We start from the raw sequence: 18,051 nt of genomic DNA, 5'->3' as shown, positions 1-18,051 counted from the left end.
GTGTGTGTGTGTGTGTGTGTGTGTGTGTGTGTGTGTGTGTGTGTGTGAAATAACAAGCAGTGAAAAACTGGAACCCCCCCAGGGAAAGTCATTCTTCTTCTATAATTTATAAGCTACATTTATCTGATCGGGGACAACCTTTGATCAGCAGAGAGCCTGGTAAAAATGACGTACCAATATGTTCTTCTTAAGTCATTTTTTTTCATGTTTTATGTTTCTTCGTTAACTTTGGAAATCTTTTTTCATCCATCCTTTTGATAACTCAATTTCTGTGTCGTTTTTTTTGCTTGGCTGTCATAGAAGCTTGTTTACTTTCTGAAATAAACCTTGTGTGTTCTTATTTTCCTATTTATTATTAATAGTACATTTGTAATTCCCTACTTTTATATATAAATTCAAGGTTTTTGTTTTAATTATTGATTCAGTCTTGATTGTTCATTGTTTATTAATTTTCCTCCAAAACCAAGAACATATAGAACACATTATTTTATCAATGTATTATCAGCAGAACCAAAATTACATTTCAACCAATATGCATACCAACTATATATAATCAATATATACTGTATATCTATTTAGATAGATATACAGTATATATAATCAATATATACTGTATATCTATTTAGATAGATAGATGAGGTGTGTCCTTAATAAAGTCTGAAGTGAATTGAATAATTACATAAATAGATAATGATGAGAAGAAAAAATAATCAACTAAAAGAAATTTAAAAAATCGGTTGTAAAATGCTTGCATTTGAGTTTCCATAAGTATTTGTATGAGCAAAAGCGACATTTACGAAGAGCACCTGAAGCGGCATTGGGTTCAGGAACGCCCCCTTCTCTCTTTGCCAGCCAATGGGATTCGTCGTGGTGAACACGCGTTTCTACCGTCTGTGACACGCGTCTGCTACGAACTTAGTCCCAGTTTGTTATCTGTGATTTGCAGCGAATAAGCGAGAGATAATGTCTGTCCGTGTGTTAGAAATACTCTTCTTCTTCTATTTCGCCTCTCACATTCCTATCACACTGTTTATTGACCTACAAGCCTTGCTGCCTGGACATGTGTATCCTCAGCCGGTAAGTGTCAGACCCAGCAGAAAACACACCAAATTACAATAAATTGTAAATTAGCCGACAAAAAAAGTTCCAACGTCACAATCAACTGTTTTGTTTCTACGAGACAAATCACACATTGAGTCTTTCTCTCCACCAGCTGAGAGATCTTCTGAAGTGGTACGCAGAGGAGTTCAAAGACCCCATGGTTCTGGATCCGCCAGTCTGGTTCAGGTCTTTCATTTTCTGCGAGGCTTTGCTTCAAACGCCTTTTTTCCCCGTAGCAGCGTATGCTTTCCTGAAAGGTCAGTCCGTACAGAACGTGGTGGAGGAGACGCTGTCGAGTTTGTTTTTTTATATTGTGCCTGAACGCCTCTGTTTATTCATTGCTTATTGACACAGAAACGCGCATCAGCATGAGTGAATGGCCTTATGAAATATTGTTTCACGATTGTTCCCCAGCTCTAAATCCTGCTAATATGACACATTAATGAGACCTTTCAAACGGTTTGATGTTCTCACCAATGGTTTTCCTTTAGGGCAAATGTGAAATGCATGTTTCCCTGAGTCAATATGTTGAAATCACTCAAATATGTGCTCATTTGTCATTTATATCTCCACAGAGGCTAAACAGATTTTTACCATTGAAAATGCTTTTGACACGCGCATCTCCTTTCGGTCCTTTGCTATTTGAGTTGCAAGAATTAGCCCTTACCAGTCACTACCAATGTTAGTTCATATCAAGAGGGGACACATGGAAATGATCCCACTCAAATGTTTGCAGTATTAAAGGTGCTTCACTCAAAAGTCAAAGCATTAATATTGCAGCATTTGCAATGTAAAGATATCGTGGAGTTATGGAGTCAGCGCTCATACAGTGGTTACTGCTGATAACGCCGTCCCGACTCACGCCGTCGCCCCGGAACCGTAACAGCCACCTTCCGGTTCCCCCCGAGGTAAACACTGTTAGCTTCGTCAGCACTGTTGCCGTTATTTGCACCGTTAGCTCCCAGCTGCCGACTCAGCCATGTTGAGAGCCATGTGGAGGCAATCGCTCAATCGTAGATATGCTCTCAATTTAACACCTTTTAATACAAGAAACCCAGAACACGTTTGTGGGGAACGAAATACCAATTCAGTTAGGGTATATACAGTGAATCTTTATTTTTTTTTGTTTTTTTTGTTTAGTCATGCAGATTTTTCTGCCACAAACCCAAATAAATGTTGAATGGAATTTATTTTACACATTTTTAAGTACAAATCAACATCATTTCAAAACACATAGTCCATGTGTCCATAGTCTGGATAATCCAAAGACTTGTCTGTCAAGAGTTGTTACTGGATTTACTTTTTACCACAGTGTGTGTTCTGCAGCCTGGAGCTTCTTTTGATCACTCAAAGTGTTTATTGTGTTTCAGGTGGCTGTAAGTGGATCAGGACTCCTGCCATCGTGTATTCCACACATGTGGCCACCACGCTGGTCCCGATCCTAGCTCACATCCTGTTGTACCAGTTCCCTATGAAACCCCACCCTGGTCCCCAGACCCTGCAGGAGCGCTGGCTGCTGGTCTCCATATACTTACCATATCTGCTGGTACCCATGCTGCTGCTCATCACCATGCTGCTGTCCTCCACATACAACTCCACCTCCAAGTCTGCACACAAGTCAGCCAAATCCAAGAAGAACTGACACCAGACTAAAGCTGATTCACTCTTATTTTAGCAGATATCCTTCTATATTTCTCAATGTACCATTTGTATGTGATGAAGAAGCCTATCTGGGAGGCTGTGTGAGTCACACTGCATCACACTGTCATTAGAAAGAATGTTCTCTGGTTAAACCAGCCAGAATGAGCAAGTAAACAAATTGTTGAAAAATGTTTGAGTCTTTTTTCAGTACCAAAGTGAAATGTATACACTTATAAGGGACTCTGTAGGAAATCGGGATATACAGGTTGTTCTCCTAATATGTATTTATGCATATCTGTAAAGATCTAAGTGTGGCCCTGGAAACAAAAGCAAGAGATGTCTGCTGTCAGCAGCTCCATTGGCAGCCTGTTCATATTCATGTTTCAAAATTATTTCAAACTGCATGACCACTGATCTTTTAGCAATTGTAAACACATCCCTTCTCTCAGGTGTCTTCCCACAAGCCCTAAAAACTGCAGTTATTAAACCGCTCCTAAAGAAGGCTAATTTAGACTTCACAACAATGAAAAATTATAGGCCAATATCAAACCTCCCATTTTTAAGTAAAATAATTGAAAAAGTGGTTTTTCAACAGTTGAACAACTTCTTGGCCGTAAATAACTGCTTTGATGTTTTCCAGTCAGGCTTTCGACAGCAACACAGTACTGAAACTGCTCTTAAGGTTTTCAACGACATCCACTTAAACACAGACAATGGCAGAATTTCAGTCTTGGTATTACTGGATCTCCTCCCCTGCCCATGACTGCCTCCACAGCCCCGGAAAAGCCTCCAGATCTTTCAGCGGGAACCGGTGGAGCAGCGACATGAAGCTCTGCTCCTGATCGGAGGTGGAGTAGCTGCTGCCGGGCGCAGAGCTCTCCTCCTCCAGCCAGAGCTTCCGACCACAGTTTGAAAGCAGCAGCGTAGCCAGATCTGGGTCTATCCGGGGTGGGCTAGTTGCTGCAGGGGGCCCTGCTGGAGTCTGAGCTGAAAGAGTTGCTGGTGAACCTTCATGGTATTATCTGACTGCACAGAGTCTGACCCAGTGGCACCGATGACAAGCATTAAGAATACTTAGCTAGAAATAACCAATCTTCTTGCTGATGCCCTCGTTGACTTATGTTGGTCATATAAGGACATTTGTATTAAATTGACTGTTTCATAACAGTTCAATGTTCCACATAGTGCCTTTAACAGCCCCAGTTCATCAGCTTATCTACTCTCGTTTTTATCTATAGACCAGTGTCTTCTCTCCACATATGCACATATTATCTCTACTAACTTCTCTTTACTCTATGATCAGCACATCAACACTTGCATTGTTTTTGTCTGGCTTGCATTGTTAAAGATAAGTCACATTGTAATTGTACCAATACTAACTTGAACACTTTTGTTACTTGAGTTTTGATTGACTGGTGTCAGTGCCCGTACCTCACGATGTAGCCGCCCAACAGGGGCTCAAGCTTGGGGCTCCAGGGGGCCAAGAGAGCCCCATACAGAGGAGAGATCGAGTGAGGGACCACTCTCAACTAATTTTAACTCGGACAAGCAGTTCCCACTATTTCAAACACCACCAGAGGAGGAAAATGCAGGTGCAGCTGTGGATGTGTAGTGCTACCTGAAGCTACTTTTTAACAGCTGAAATAACTGATTCATTTAAGTGTCTTCTTCCATCATCACCCAACGACCGCCACATGTGCCTGCAGCACTGAGTAGTGATGCTTTAGAATGGTAAATGGACTTGTACTTGTATATTCTCATCTTCCGACCATTCAAAACGCTTTAACACGACATGTCATCATTCACCCATTCACACCCATTCATACACTGATGACAGGGGCTACCATGCAAGGTGCCACCTGCCCGTCAGGACTAACTAACCCATTCATTCCCACTCATATGCCGATGGCACAGCTTTCGGGAGTAATTTGGGGTTAAGTGTCTGGCCCAAGGACACATCGACATGGACTGGAGGAGCCAGGGATCGAATTGCCGATCTTCTGATTGGATGCCACAGCCATGCCATGTCAGATTCCTTGTTTACGCATTTTAGGTCATTTACATTTTGATAACTTTAGGAAATATTTTATTTATGATGACAGATGCATTGAGCAGATATATTTTGCTAAATTAAAAAAGAGTTGGGTCAAGCATATTTATATTCCCCAAAGGAAGATATTTTATATCAATATCAATACCAAGCCGCTAGTTTTTGTACCCACCATAATACATTTTGACTGAAGAATGTGACCCCTCCATGTTTCTAAATAACCCCAGCGTCCCCAGCCTACAGGCCTGAATCTTTATGTAGCCTGATATGTGTTCAGGTTGTGTTAATAATGCCAGGGTGGCTTAAAGACAAAATTCTACTTCTGTACTATTGTAGTTATGTTTTCAGCCACCAGAGGGGGTCAAATATATACACATTGTAAGAAATAGATTTGCAACTTGTTCAATACTTCCCCTTTTCCACCATGCGACATCTGTTTTCATGATAAATGATGATTCATGATGATATGTTCCCTAGTTTACCAAACATGCCATGTTGTCATCATTGAGCCACAGCACGAGTGTGCTTAAACTGTGTACCTTTTGTAAGGCTATTTTGATCGATACCTGTGTTCCATGGACTACTTAATCATGTCACATCTTTTAAAAAAAAGGGAATATCGATTGCAATATTATCCGCTTTCTTCCCAGTTCTCTTTTGTTTTTAACGATATTAAAATTATAATACAGTAGTAAATATTTATAAATACATTATACATCTAAGATGTTATGGAGTGCTTTAATGTGTTACCAAAGACCAAATGAATTCCAATCTTTTCTAATGATTTGAACTATAGCCGTTAAACCTCTCATGGGGATCCAAAGAAGACACTTTGCACACATCCTTCAACTACCTTTGACCGTCCAAAAATGCATATATTTGAAAATAGTGTTGTTTTAGAATATATAGATTAAAATAGATAAATAGTTTAGTTCATATGGCGAAACCCTCGTTTTTTTCAAAGCGTCCTAAGAACCTGATGAACCCTCCTTGAACGGACTAACCCTTGCAGCGGAAGGAAATGTCTATGGCTGGCCTCCGCGCAAGGATAGGCTATAAAGCAAGAGCATGGCACTAGCTTCCAGTGTTGTTTAAATGACCGTCAGGACGACAGAGCTCCTCTGTCGGCATGTGACAGAGCTGTACAGTGATTAAAACCTGTACCGTTCATATGAGCACGTTAATATCCAGGAGCTTTACGTGGAAGTAAATGATATTGTAAAGGCGACCTCTACTTCCACTTCCATCACAGCTAACATTAACTGTTCTGTAAGACTTTACGACGAAGGAAACAACGAAGTGTTCTTCTATGTCACATGGATTTACATTCATGTCCACTGGGGAAACGTCAGGAGGAGAGAGATGTGTCCAGTAGACGTCTAGTGGAAGAAGACGGATCACAAGGACTAACGCCGTCAGACAAACAGTCCTGTGTTGACATCTGTGCTGCAGCCTCAAGATCTTTCAACGCTAACATCGTCTGTGGACTAGCTCGCGGGTGTTGGCTAGCTTTATAGGTTGCTACGACTTGTAGAAGCAGATTCAATTATTCAGTTTCGCCAAACAACGTAACGCTATTCCCGTATTATTGTTAGCATGTTAGCAGAGGGCAGCTACGGCAGCTATGACGCGAGGTGCTGCCACAGTGTTATGTCACTGTCAGGCTAACCGATAGCTCGGTGTCTGCAGCTGCTTTCAGCCTTCGCATGGTCATGTCCAGCGGGGTTGGCATCATGTAGACTGTCCCTCTGAACAGGTTCGGTGACCGGGCACACACAGCGTGTTAGCGAGCCTCCTTGGAGAGGAATGCAAAGCTGGATTGCAGCTATCGAACTGGGTCAAAGACTGACTGGCGCTGATACCGTTTAGCTCCGGATTGCTGTTTGCCATGCTCAAAAGCTTCTCTTCTGCGTTATATTACACACTTCGCGAGCTATTTAGAGGGCATCTGAATGCGTTATGTCCTGACTGCATCTCTTATTTATGCAATAAGGCACATCAGAGCAGCCCGCCATGAAGTAAATCCGCAGTGCAAGAAGCGGCATCACCAGGATTGAGAGCATCATTTGCTCCAGGAGTATTTTCTGAAGAGCCCAACACATTTTTAGGAGATCCACCAGCGCCCGGGATCAAGCTGGACCAGCAGCCTCCCACAATGGAGGCAGTGGGAGACTTCGAGTACAGCAGAAAAGACCTGGTCGGACATGGAGCCTTTGCTGTGGTGTTCAAAGGGAGACATAGGAAGGTAAATAAACAGTGTGTAGTGTGGTCTTCGCCTCTTCTCTTGCAGGGTGGAAGGAGGTAAGTAGGCAGCGTCATTCTGAAAATCTGGGTCAGTCAGTTGCAGCAGAATGCAGCATATGTGGCTGTCACAGCTTCTCTGAACAGACATTTTGATCCAGTCTGATGGTCCGATCAGTCATGCTGTGACTGCTGATTTCAGTGTTATTTCACCATTCTGATGTTAGTTGTGTAGGTGTATGGAGGCCGCCTGGTTCATTCATGAAATGGATGAGTCAGGCAGCAGTGAATGACTTGCTGACGTACTGAGGCAGGAGGGAGGATGGGGTGCAGTGTTTTTCCTTTTGCCTTTCTAAATATACAAGCCTCCCTTATGTAAGAGCTGGACTAGGTTCATTCACACTGAAGCACTGGATGCATGACATTATTAACATATTGCTCGGAAATAGAATTCCCTCCGTGCACTCCATGCAGGAATGGGATGTTTATTTATATGTGACAGAATGAAGGAGATGACGTCATGTTGCACCCACTGCTTCTGGTGTGAAACAGATGGTGCTGAATTCTTCAATGAAAGCCACATTAGAGCAGGCCGAGCGACCATTGATAACTTCAGCCTCACAGTCTGGAAAACGGAGCTGAATGTAGACCTGCAAACAATCACCTCATCTAGCTGCACATCTGTCCACTGCTCACATGCCTTCCTGTCTTGTTAAAAAGCTCCTGGCATGTGATCAGTGTATTTACTGTTAAAAGTCCTGTCATCTGCCATTTAGTCTACTTATAGGATCATTTCCACCTCTAAGGAACGGGACGGATAGAGCCACCTGACTTCAACAAGCGTGATGGGTTGCTTCATGCTTAGGCCGTGTTGGATGCTACATACGGGCTCCTGTGACACTGTAATGTCAAGCAATTATTCAAAGGATCACCAGAGATGAGGCAGGACAATAAGCTGATCGCAGAAGCAGTCGTGTTTTTGAATTTGTTAGGAAGTTTCCCAGTACACCGATTAACAAAAAATCCCCAAAATGTAACGCATCTTATTAAGATGTCATTTTATGTCAAAATCGGAATTGCATAAACATCCTTTGAAAACTGTGTGTTTCCCAGATTATTGCAACACCTGGACCTCTCTCTGCACAAATATATAACAAGTTACAGTTTTTAGCAACATAGCACATGGTCTGTTTCATTTTCCTCAGTATGAATGTGGGTGAAATGTATTTAGTATAAATAATCTAGGATGTAAAAGGATGAACAGAAGAGCTGCATCTAACGATTATCTTCATTGCTGATTAATTCTCCGAGTATTTTCTTGATTCATTGATTAATCATTGAGCGTTACTAAATGTAGTACGAGGTTGGTAAGACAAAGGTTGGTGCTTTCTTTCCAGAGAAGCTTTTAAAAATATTACGTAGCTGTAAATATCCCCAAATATATTAATGGAAGCTCCCAATGGTATATAAAAGTCTCTTTCTGAATGCTAATCAAGTTTACTACACAGGATAAATTTGAAGAAAATGTATGTCATGTTGGATATAATGTCAGGCTGAAGACTATAATGAGATTACAGGAAGATTAATTAGATATAAACATATCAACTGATTTATGGACGAATACTTTGGGAGACATTCATACCTGTTCTGTTAATGCCACACCAGATGCATTACCTTACTCAAAAGTTAAACTCTTTAGGCTTTTTAAGTCTTCTCTGTGTTAAAAATGTCGGTCAGCAGAAGCTAGATGCACTCTATTTTAACATTTCAGAGGATCATATTGGCTAGAGTCAATCTCTTTAATTGCCTAAACGAGATATTCAGTATGTTGCTACTCCTTTGTTGTCATAGTCCTCTGCTCTATCTCAACCCGTTGGGCCAACTTCTGGTTGCAGTGTTGCAGACACTAAGCGCTCCGTTGCTCACACCTCTCCAATGGGCTCTGATTCATCCATGATATCATGCGTTATTCTGGAACATGATATGGTGCTTCTGTCTTTGCAGCATGACTCTGAGCAGAGGAGAACTGCTTACTCTGCACTGCTTAACTTTCCATGCTGCGGTGCACTACCTAGCCATTAGTTACGTCTCTCCCCCCCTCCCTCACACCTCCTCACCCTCCAGCATTACATGATGGGCCAACGGGGTCACATTTTTTTTTTTTTCTTCTTCTACGGTGGAAGTGTTCGTAGCTCAGTCACACTTGGCTGGACAAGCTGACAGTGAGCTGGGTATGGATGCAGCTCAGCTGGCAGTGTTACACACACACACACACACACACACACACACAGACTCATGTGCTAGATTCTCTGGCAGGCTTTAGGCGGAGTGCAACCCTAGAACAAGAACATCTCCTTTTAACCTAGATTCATTTGGATAGCACGGCCTTTTATTCAGAGACTGTCTTCCGTAGCTGTGTTGATGTTGATTTCATTTGTCCATATTATGTGTTTTTTTTTTTCATGGGCATAGAAACAGAACTCCCCCCCCCCCCCCCCCATGGGTCCATCACTGTGTCCTTAGTTGGGTGTTTGCGTGTGCAGCACATGTCCTGAGAGCCTTTAAATACCTGCTCCAGGAGCTCCTGTGGAAACATTCATTCAGTCTCACTTAGCTTTCAGAGTAAGTAGGTTGCCTGGCTCTCGTTCCAGGTGTCATCTGAGTGCCCCGTCATTCAGCGTATCATTCTGCGCAATAGGCTGGCCGAGCTGTCACAAAATTCTAGCTGTTATTGGGACAGCTAGAATTTCCTCCATCCTTCCTTTGTCAACGCTCGCATAGTGGTGCTGACAATGCTATTTAGGCCAGCAGGCTTCGCTTTTAGCATACACACACAAACAATGTTTAAAAAAAAAAAAGAGTCCTTCTGTAGTGCTTGGTTATATAATTAAAATCCAAAAGCTTTTTATACATTTATATATTTATTTATTTATTTATATATATATATATATATATATATATATATATATATATATAAAACGAGCATATCAAAAACACCATTTGGCCAAAGAAATAACAGAAAGAGAATCAAACTAGAAGACACTGCTCCTCCCCATGATGCAGGAGGAACATGGTGCGGTCCAATCAACAATCTGCACTCTAAGTCGGTCTGATACAGCTGCGACTGCTTTTGTAGACTAACCAGACTCACACGGCTTGAGAACTACCTTTGCAGAGGTGCACCATGTTTTTCTCACAAGCCAATCAGAGCAAGCTGGTCTTTTTCGAGGGGGGCTTAAAGAGACAGGCGCTAAAACGGAGCGTGTCAGACAGAGGGTGCATACCGGCGTATTCAGATGGACAATATGAGAAGATGTGTTTTTTGAACATTAAAGCATGTAAACATGTTCTAGTAGAAAGCCAAAGTACACGTATGAACCTGAAAATGAGCAGGATGTGTTCCACTTGAAGAAGAAAAGGATGGGTGGCTCAACCAAAGACCGCAGACTGTATTAGATTAATAACACTGGATTTGATTCATAAGGCATTCAGAATCAAAACAAATGTAATGCCAAACTGAATATCTTGAAACAAATAGGTGGAGAACATGTACAAAGTGAATATGTGTTAAATCATCAGTCATTTATACTTGATAGGTTAAGTTAAGGGGACATTTTACAGGGAGATTGGGATGAAGGTTTTGCTTTAAGTTGTTCTAATCTTTTCTTTCCTCTTCATCCTGCTCTCTGTGTTCCTCAGAAGACGGACTGGGAGGTGGCCATAAAGAGCATCAATAAGAAGAACCTGTCCAAGTCCCAGATCCTCCTCGGCAAGGAAATCAAAATCCTGAAGGTGAGCATTAACGCTTAATTGGCTCTCACTTATCTCCTCAATGTATTTAAAGAATGATCTGACATTGACCTTCTGTTAGTCTGCACCTTTGACAAAAAGGAGCCTCAAGTTCCTCGATAGAAATGTCTGTGAAGGTGATTCCATTAGCTGCTGGAGCTAACTTCATGTTTGTGTTAATGCATCTTCTTTTTCTGTTCTGTTGCTGCTCAGGAGCTGCAGCATGAAAACATTGTGGCACTTTATGATGTCCAGGTAAGTCAATTTGATACAAGCTTAATGGAGAATGAAGTATTCAATAGTATTTCAGTAATTGTCTCCATTGAGTGTTGTTTGCAACACTCTGAGACCTTGTTTGTTCCAGTGTTCGAAAAAGTTGGATCTAGTCAAAGGAATCTACATCCACAAATGAAGACGGTCGATGTTGCTGTAGGCTAGTCCTTCAGTTTAGTGCTGAGTAAGACTGCCCTCTGTCTCTCTCCTCTCAGCTGGCTGAGTCGGCCTTAGCAAAGCTTCTACCATAAACCTGACAACACAGGGTTTAAGCCAGAAGGCACCATGGCGACAGTTGAGCCCTTTATACCCAGCTGCACCCCATAAAGTCAAAAAGGACATTTGTCATATACATACAGGTATACATATACATACAGGTACCTACCTCTGCATTTAACCCATCCTAAGCATGAGGAACAGTGGGCTGTTGTAAAGCGTCCAGGGCAGCAGCTTAGGGTTCATTCTCTCGCTCGAGCACACTTTGACATAGAGGAGCCTGGGATAGAACCGACAACCAAGTCAAAGGCACAATCTGTGATGTCAGAAAGAATTTTAAGAAGCTTAGTTACGCGAGTTCGACAAACATTATGAAACTATTGTCTTTAATTGGGTAAACACAGATTACCACCAGTCTGTAGGTGCAGCAAAAGATGGTTCATTATATTTTTAACACTATTTTAATTTTGTGTGTTTTTTTTGTATGTTAAAAACAGAGTGATAAGTCTGTTAGCCAATAAAGAATCAGCTTTAGGTAGATTGCAGCTGAACAGCAGTTGAGTAGTGATCACCTAATGCTAGAAGACCACATCAGTATCTCAATCCCTTCATTCAGTATCTCTGGACATTCTTCTCACTCTCAACATGTGATAACACCACGTTAACTCAGCAAAGGGGAGGCTGAGAGCTGTCAACAGCATCCAATGAGAGAACATCTTCTGCCTTACTTGTGTAATTGAAGTGACTTACCAGCAGTTTGTCCTTATTACCAATGTTTCTGAATGTAATGATCAAGTCATTTCAGTCTATATAATATAATAATTGGGTTATTATCACTAAAATGAGTAAAGTTAGTCGAGTATCTGTTTGTATTCACCTGCAAGCGTCTACAGAACAGCTGAAGTCTTTCCGTCCGCGGTGGATACTTTACAGGACATGATCAGACATATCCGCCTTATACAGTTTTGCATATGAGCCATGCTCTCTGAATACTAATCTTTAGTTATACGGTGCAGAACACGGTGCTCATGTGACTAATGAACCACACTGCTTTGCAATACTTGGTCAGTCGATCGGTCCATCATCATGGGGCAAGACTTCTCAAAAGTTGGGATTGCAAAAAGCTGGGTGTGAAACTGCAATTCCATGCATTTCTAAGAATCGATCACAAGGAACATCACATAAACAAAGTTGTTTGAAGGCTTTTGGCCAAACTGTGTAGCCTGAGGGAAATGTGCAGTATGAGTGTGAAGTATGTGCCCGTACTGTCAGTACACGGTCACATATACACTCCACTCGTTGGGTTGAGGCAAGTTAAATGAGCACAAATCTCTCAGATGACTTTTGTCCTCTGGTTGGGAGCTCGGCATCTATCGGAGTCAGGGATCACATATTCCTGACACGTGCACTTTCAGATCCCGCTGGATTAAAAAAGGGTTTTAAAAATGAATACACGTCTCTGGGGGCAGACTATTAGATTGTGTATTTTATTTTTCAAAGATGACTGTTTCTAGCATTCATCACCGGTCTTGTTTCTTCCACTGCTATAGTGCATTAGTGATGTTATTTGTTGGTAGTGTTTGAAATAGAACTTGTAGAGATTTATTATTGGATCCTGGGTTGTCAACTGTTTGGATTGAGTACCTTTCTTCATGCACTTCCTCTTTCTGGGTCTGTGTACGCCTGCTTTGTCCCCTCTGCCTCTGTTGCCTGTAACATGTACTGGGCAGGTCCCGACATTGTTTCCCCATCTCATTTTCTTACCAGCCGGCTCTTTTTTCCCGTCCCCTGCAGCAATGGTCTGTCTGTTGCGTTGTGTAACGATGTGCATTTCCTCTCTTGGTGACTGTCAATAGAGTCTGGTGTGTTTCAGCCCTTTGGAAACCAATACCCCCCCCCTCTCTTTTATCGTTTCCATTCCCAGATCATTTTGTACAGTCCTCACTTTTTTTGTTTCCACACGTTATATTATTCAGCGACACTTCTTGAATCCCCAGTCTGGCTTCTCCCAGCCTCACCAGCTGCTGTTGTTATTGGTCCTCTGTGCTGTAGGACTTGGTTTACCCAACAGAACAGCAAATGTAGCCCGTGCTGGTCTGTGCTACTGTCTGGTCACGCATAGCCTGTATTTGATTAGAAAAGGCAGCGATTTTACTGTCTGTCCATTAAAGCATTTCCAACATGTGGACAGGCATGAAACGACTTCATTTAAACGGTTGATGCAGACAGTGAGGATCTGCGTTGAGGAGGTATATATATTAAGAAAGCACTTACGTTGAAAACAGTAGAGCGCCTGACAGCTGAAAAGCAGCTGTAATACTCAGGGTATGGTGATGATAATGACCCATGAACCCAGCCTTCTGACCTCTCTGTGGTGTAAACTACAGGCCAAAGGGCAAGTCTTTGAGTCAATAGGAGCCTCATAAAGAGTGACCATCTGTTTGACCTTTTGTTAAGCGTGATGCTTCTGATGCTGTGGTTCCCCTATGGTTCAGGGCTACAGGTACTATGACACAGTTATAGCCGAAGCTAACCATATGGAGTTCAAATGTGTGCCGTTTTAAGACTAGGTCCAAATGGGGCTGGAGATTGGGTCAATGTAGAGGTCAGACTAAATGAATCCTGTGTAATAGCTAAACCTAAATACTGTGTGGGCAGTATGCACTGCATAGTATCTTCTCTTTCAAATATAAAAGTAATGCTCGAGCATAATTCTGCAAACTAAGGCCTGATTTTTCTTATTTTCTAGTCTTTTGATAATCAAACCCCAGCCCTAACCCTGACTAAGATCTGGTTCAGAATAGACAGATTTACACAGAACAATGTTAGCCACACTAGCAGTGTCACAATGTCTGTTAGTCTGTTGGTAATGAAATATCCTAAAAGCTAGAAGATGAGTTCCCATGAAATGTGTTTGGTGTTGGATCTGCCTGGGGTGTGTTTGTGAGGAAGTCTAATAACCAGTTGCAGAGTGATGAACTGGAGCCCAGAGGGATAAGTTAACCAATCAGTTTCATGGGGGAGAGTGAAATCAATAAACCTCATTCTTATGTAGTTGTTGTTGTTTTCAAGATGTGTGAGGGCTGAGTGGAGTCAGTGGAGATGCCATCCTCTGTGGATCTGTTGGCTCTGTATACAAACTGGTTGTGGGTCCAGGCTGGCTGGGAGGTTGTCTTTGATGTGCTGGAGAACCAGCCTCTCCTTCTTGCCTCCTTCGCTCGCATCTCACAAGGGTGAGACGAATATGAGAGGAGAGGAGGTGAAGAAAGAAATCAAGGCTGCACAAACTGGAAAATGAGAACGGCCTATTGTCTTACAACTTTGACTACCTTTGAACACCAAGCACCCTTGATGTAACCACAGAGCCCGCCTCCCCTCTTCTCACGGAGTCTTCCATTTTACTTTCCAGCGACTGGACTTTAGCCAGGAGCAGGCTGGTTAAATAACCTTGGGTCCTAGCTGTGTTAGCTTAGCTCTTATCACAGCTCTCCTCCCCCTCTTCCTCGGGTGGTCACACGGCCTTTGGTGGCATTTGGTTTGGCCGGTCTGGCTGAGTAGTCAGAGTTTGTGAGTGGTGATCGTCTTAATATCTGCTGCTCTAATCCACTGCTGGTGTGAATAGTTTTAATACAAAATATTCAAAGCAGAGTATTTTGCATTTTCGTGTATTCTTCAAGCCCCTAATGTGTAGAAGGCCTCTGGGCGTACTGTAAAATATGAGGCACACTGATGAGGCAAATGGCATTAATGGAAATGACCATTAACTGTTGAAGTTTTAAAATGTTTAAAACTTAACATTATAAAGTTTTTTTGTTTAAAAGTCTGCCAGCTTTTATGAATGCTGCAAACCTGCGGCTGCTTTCAGGAGAATCAGCAGCTGCTACAGAAGTAGCTGCTCCCTGCCTGTCTCACAGAGTACCTGCACACATGAGGCTGCAGGGCTGCATGTGGGACAGACTGCAGGTCCTCATCCTGCCTGTAGTTTGGAGGAACTCTGCTCGTTCGCTGCTTTTAATGACGGTCTTAAACACACACTGAGCTGCTCCCCGTCCTCCTTCATGGAGATGTTAACGTTAAGCAAGCTGCAGCAGTGTGGGACTAGACGGGCTAATTATAAGGTGTTTTTTCTCAGGGCTCTATGGCTGGCTCTCTTTCCTCTCTCTCACCCATGCTGCACAGCACAGCTTTGCAGTTTGGATCTTTGTGGAGGGACAACAGAGATAACAGGAGGTCTGTTTGTTTTGCTTTTAGATTGAAAAATCATTAACAAAGATTTAATTTAAGGTGGCCAGACTTTGAAATCCCCCAACTGCCAAATACTGCAAGGATAGCGTTTTATCATCCTTAGGTGACCCCTCAGTCAATTTGAAATAGTTCAAGTTAAGTCATTTTAAGTGGCTATCTATGAAGAACTTTGTACAACCAATGTTTTTATGATTAAACGGTTTAAAAGAGCACAGGTATGAAGGGTGATGGGTGTTCTGATAGTCGATATCAAAATAAGGAACGAGTCGATCTTCGTTTTGAACAGCCAAATCTGATTCAAATTAAAACAATTCTGATTTGTGTACAGCCCTAATAAATACTTATAATAAAGCTGTATTTAACTTTCAGATCATTAATAAAGCAACAAACAACTCTTTGCTCTATAAAGGCACAGTGGGGTAATGTCTCCCTCTGAATGTGTTATCTGACATTCCCCTTGCTTTGTACACATAGCCGAGGTGGCAGCGTGTGAGCGTGCACCACTGGAGTTTGGTTATGAAATGTTTTAGTCTGTGTGTCAATCTTCACAAAAGCTAATGTTGCTCCCAATGAACATTGTGTTCTGGCCTGGAGAGGGGCCCCCAGCCGTGTGTGTGTGTGTGTGTGTGTGTGTGTGTGTGTGTGTGTGTGTGTGCGTGCGTGCGTGCGTGCGTGCCCTAATTACATAAGGTATTGAGGCAAGACTGACATAAGGAGGGCTGAGAAGAAAAGGGGAATTACATGTTCTTGGATGGTTTCAGAGGGGTTTTTGAGCTCCGTGGGTTTTCCTAGAAAGCCCCTGCAGTATGTTAGAACCCCCCTGGACTCTGTCCACATTCCTTTACACAGCTTTGCTTTCCAGACATTTAGCGGGCTGGGACAGAAGCTCAGAAGAAAACACTGTCACTGCTCAGCGAGGCACACACACACAGTCATATGGATGGAACATGTACTCAGGCAGGGTGGCACCTACAATGATTAGAACTGGTATTAGATTAAATTAATCAGAGTTTAACAAAACTTTAACATCAATACTGGATCAAATTGGAGTTTTGGTGCGACAGAATCAAATTGAATCTAAGTTTAGGGTAAAATAAACACGTTAAAAGAGAGTTTTGAATGGAATCTTTCTCAATTCTCAAACCATGATTTATTCGAATTTCAAAATGAATCCTTGTTGGTGCAACTCGGTGTGTAACATGTTTGTTCAGCACATGAGCAAATACACTCGCATGATCTTCAGTTCATGTGTCTCTCTTGCATAACAAGTTTTCTTGAGGACCATAATTCCACTCTGCACCTTACAAAGTTTTGAATACGGATGAAATAATTCCATAAAAATGTCTGTTGTTCGCTGTTTCTGCGCTTCACATGAAAGTGCCTTATTGCTACGACTCATTACGTTCTCGCAGACGGGACGTAATCTTTCTTTCTCTGCACGCTGTTTTGTGTGTGTACTGTACATAGCCATATCAGCACATCTGTGACCCGAGATGGAACCACACTGAAGTCTTGACCTTTTGTCCTCTGCACACAGTAACTGTTTTCTTGCTGCCGCCATCCCGTGTGGGTTGTTATGTCAAAGCACAGACTTAACTCCCAAATGACACCAGTTTACCCAGAATACCCCAAATTACACTTCTCGCTTGCGTGACAAAAGCACACTGGCTCACCACAAATGCAAAACCTCCCCCCTCCCCATGGTACACACACACACACACTCTTCTCCACCCTCTCCAGTTTGGACATATCCCATCCCCCATATTGTATAATGAAATCCCGGAGCTCGAGTGTGACGCAATAACTCACTGACTAACCAGACCCAGTGCTGATTTGTCTCACATGGACTCTTCTTGGCAGTGTCAAGTGTTTTTGTGTGCATTGTGCTGTCAGTTTCTAAGACTCAGGATGATGCAGTCATGTCATCCTTCCGTCCAGCCTGCAGATTCTCCGGTTACATGAGTGTGACAAGGTTATGATGACAGAGGGGTCTATTTATATCAGTTGTTTTGGAATATTTAGTTCTGGAAAGGAATGTTTTGGAGCCCAGCCCTCACCAGCGAGCTATCAATGTCCGAAGTCCACCAGCTTTTATTTTTTTATTTCAGATGCAGCCAATGTGTGAACAGTGCCTTCTAGAAAACATGTGTTCGTGTAAACAGTTCAAGAGGTCGTTACTTTCATAACTGTGAGCAGCTACTTCCTCTCAGCCCTCACACACACACACACACACAGGCTGCCCTGTGTGCTACTGTCAGCACCTGCCTCTTGGAATGCATCTCACTGCTGAGCAATTAGGCAACAAACCAAAGTCGGGCAACTGCAGCAGCAGCCAGAGACAACAACATGAAATAAACGTTTCTCCAGGCAGCAGCTCTTCTTAGAAGTACTGTTGTCACTGTTTGTTACTATTGGTGTTCTGTGATTGTGTAACAATGTTCTGCTGTGATGATGGCCAGTCCTCACTAGCATCTACGTCTGTGTGTCACTTTACC

At 42.4% G+C, this 18,051-nt stretch overlaps 2 protein-coding genes across 2 annotated transcripts in view; both read left to right on the top strand.

Annotated features, from left to right (window-relative positions):
- Positions 1–624: 624 nt before the first annotated feature.
- Positions 625–2,926, top strand: tmem97 (transmembrane protein 97). Its single transcript, XM_031872510.1, has 3 exons — positions 625–1,077; positions 1,214–1,358; positions 2,472–2,926. Exons 1-3 carry the CDS (start codon positions 964–966, stop codon positions 2,741–2,743), a joined length of 531 nt encoding a protein of 176 aa, XP_031728370.1. The 5' UTR covers positions 625–963; the 3' UTR covers positions 2,744–2,926.
- Positions 2,927–5,891: 2,965 nt separating this feature from the next.
- Positions 5,892–18,051, top strand: part of ulk2 (unc-51 like autophagy activating kinase 2) — a 43,106-nt gene continuing 30,946 nt past the window's right edge. The window contains exons 1-3 of the mRNA XM_031872450.1: positions 5,892–7,037; positions 10,733–10,825; positions 11,036–11,077. Coding sequence (XP_031728310.1) covers positions 6,948–7,037; positions 10,733–10,825; positions 11,036–11,077 — 225 coding nt within the window. The 5' untranslated portion in view covers positions 5,892–6,947. The remainder of the gene's footprint in view (positions 7,038–10,732; positions 10,826–11,035; positions 11,078–18,051) is intronic.

This window comes from Anarrhichthys ocellatus, unplaced genomic scaffold (assembly GCF_004355925.1).
Source record: "Anarrhichthys ocellatus isolate YVR2014 unplaced genomic scaffold, GSC_Weel_1.0 scaffold64, whole genome shotgun sequence".
Lineage (NCBI taxonomy): Eukaryota > Metazoa > Chordata > Actinopteri > Perciformes > Anarhichadidae > Anarrhichthys > Anarrhichthys ocellatus.
This window is presented reverse-complemented; position numbering and strand designations above follow the sequence as displayed.

Coding starts and splice junctions, on each gene's coding strand:
- tmem97 (XM_031872510.1), top strand. CDS start 964: ATGTCTGTCCGTGTGTTAGAAATACTCTTCTTCTTCTATTTCGCCTCT. Junction 1,078..1,213: donor GACATGTGTATCCTCAGCCG/GTAAGTGTCAGA, acceptor TCTCTCCACCAG/CTGAGAGATCTTCTGAAGTG. Junction 1,359..2,471: donor AGCGTATGCTTTCCTGAAAG/GTCAGTCCGTAC, acceptor ATTGTGTTTCAG/GTGGCTGTAAGTGGATCAGG.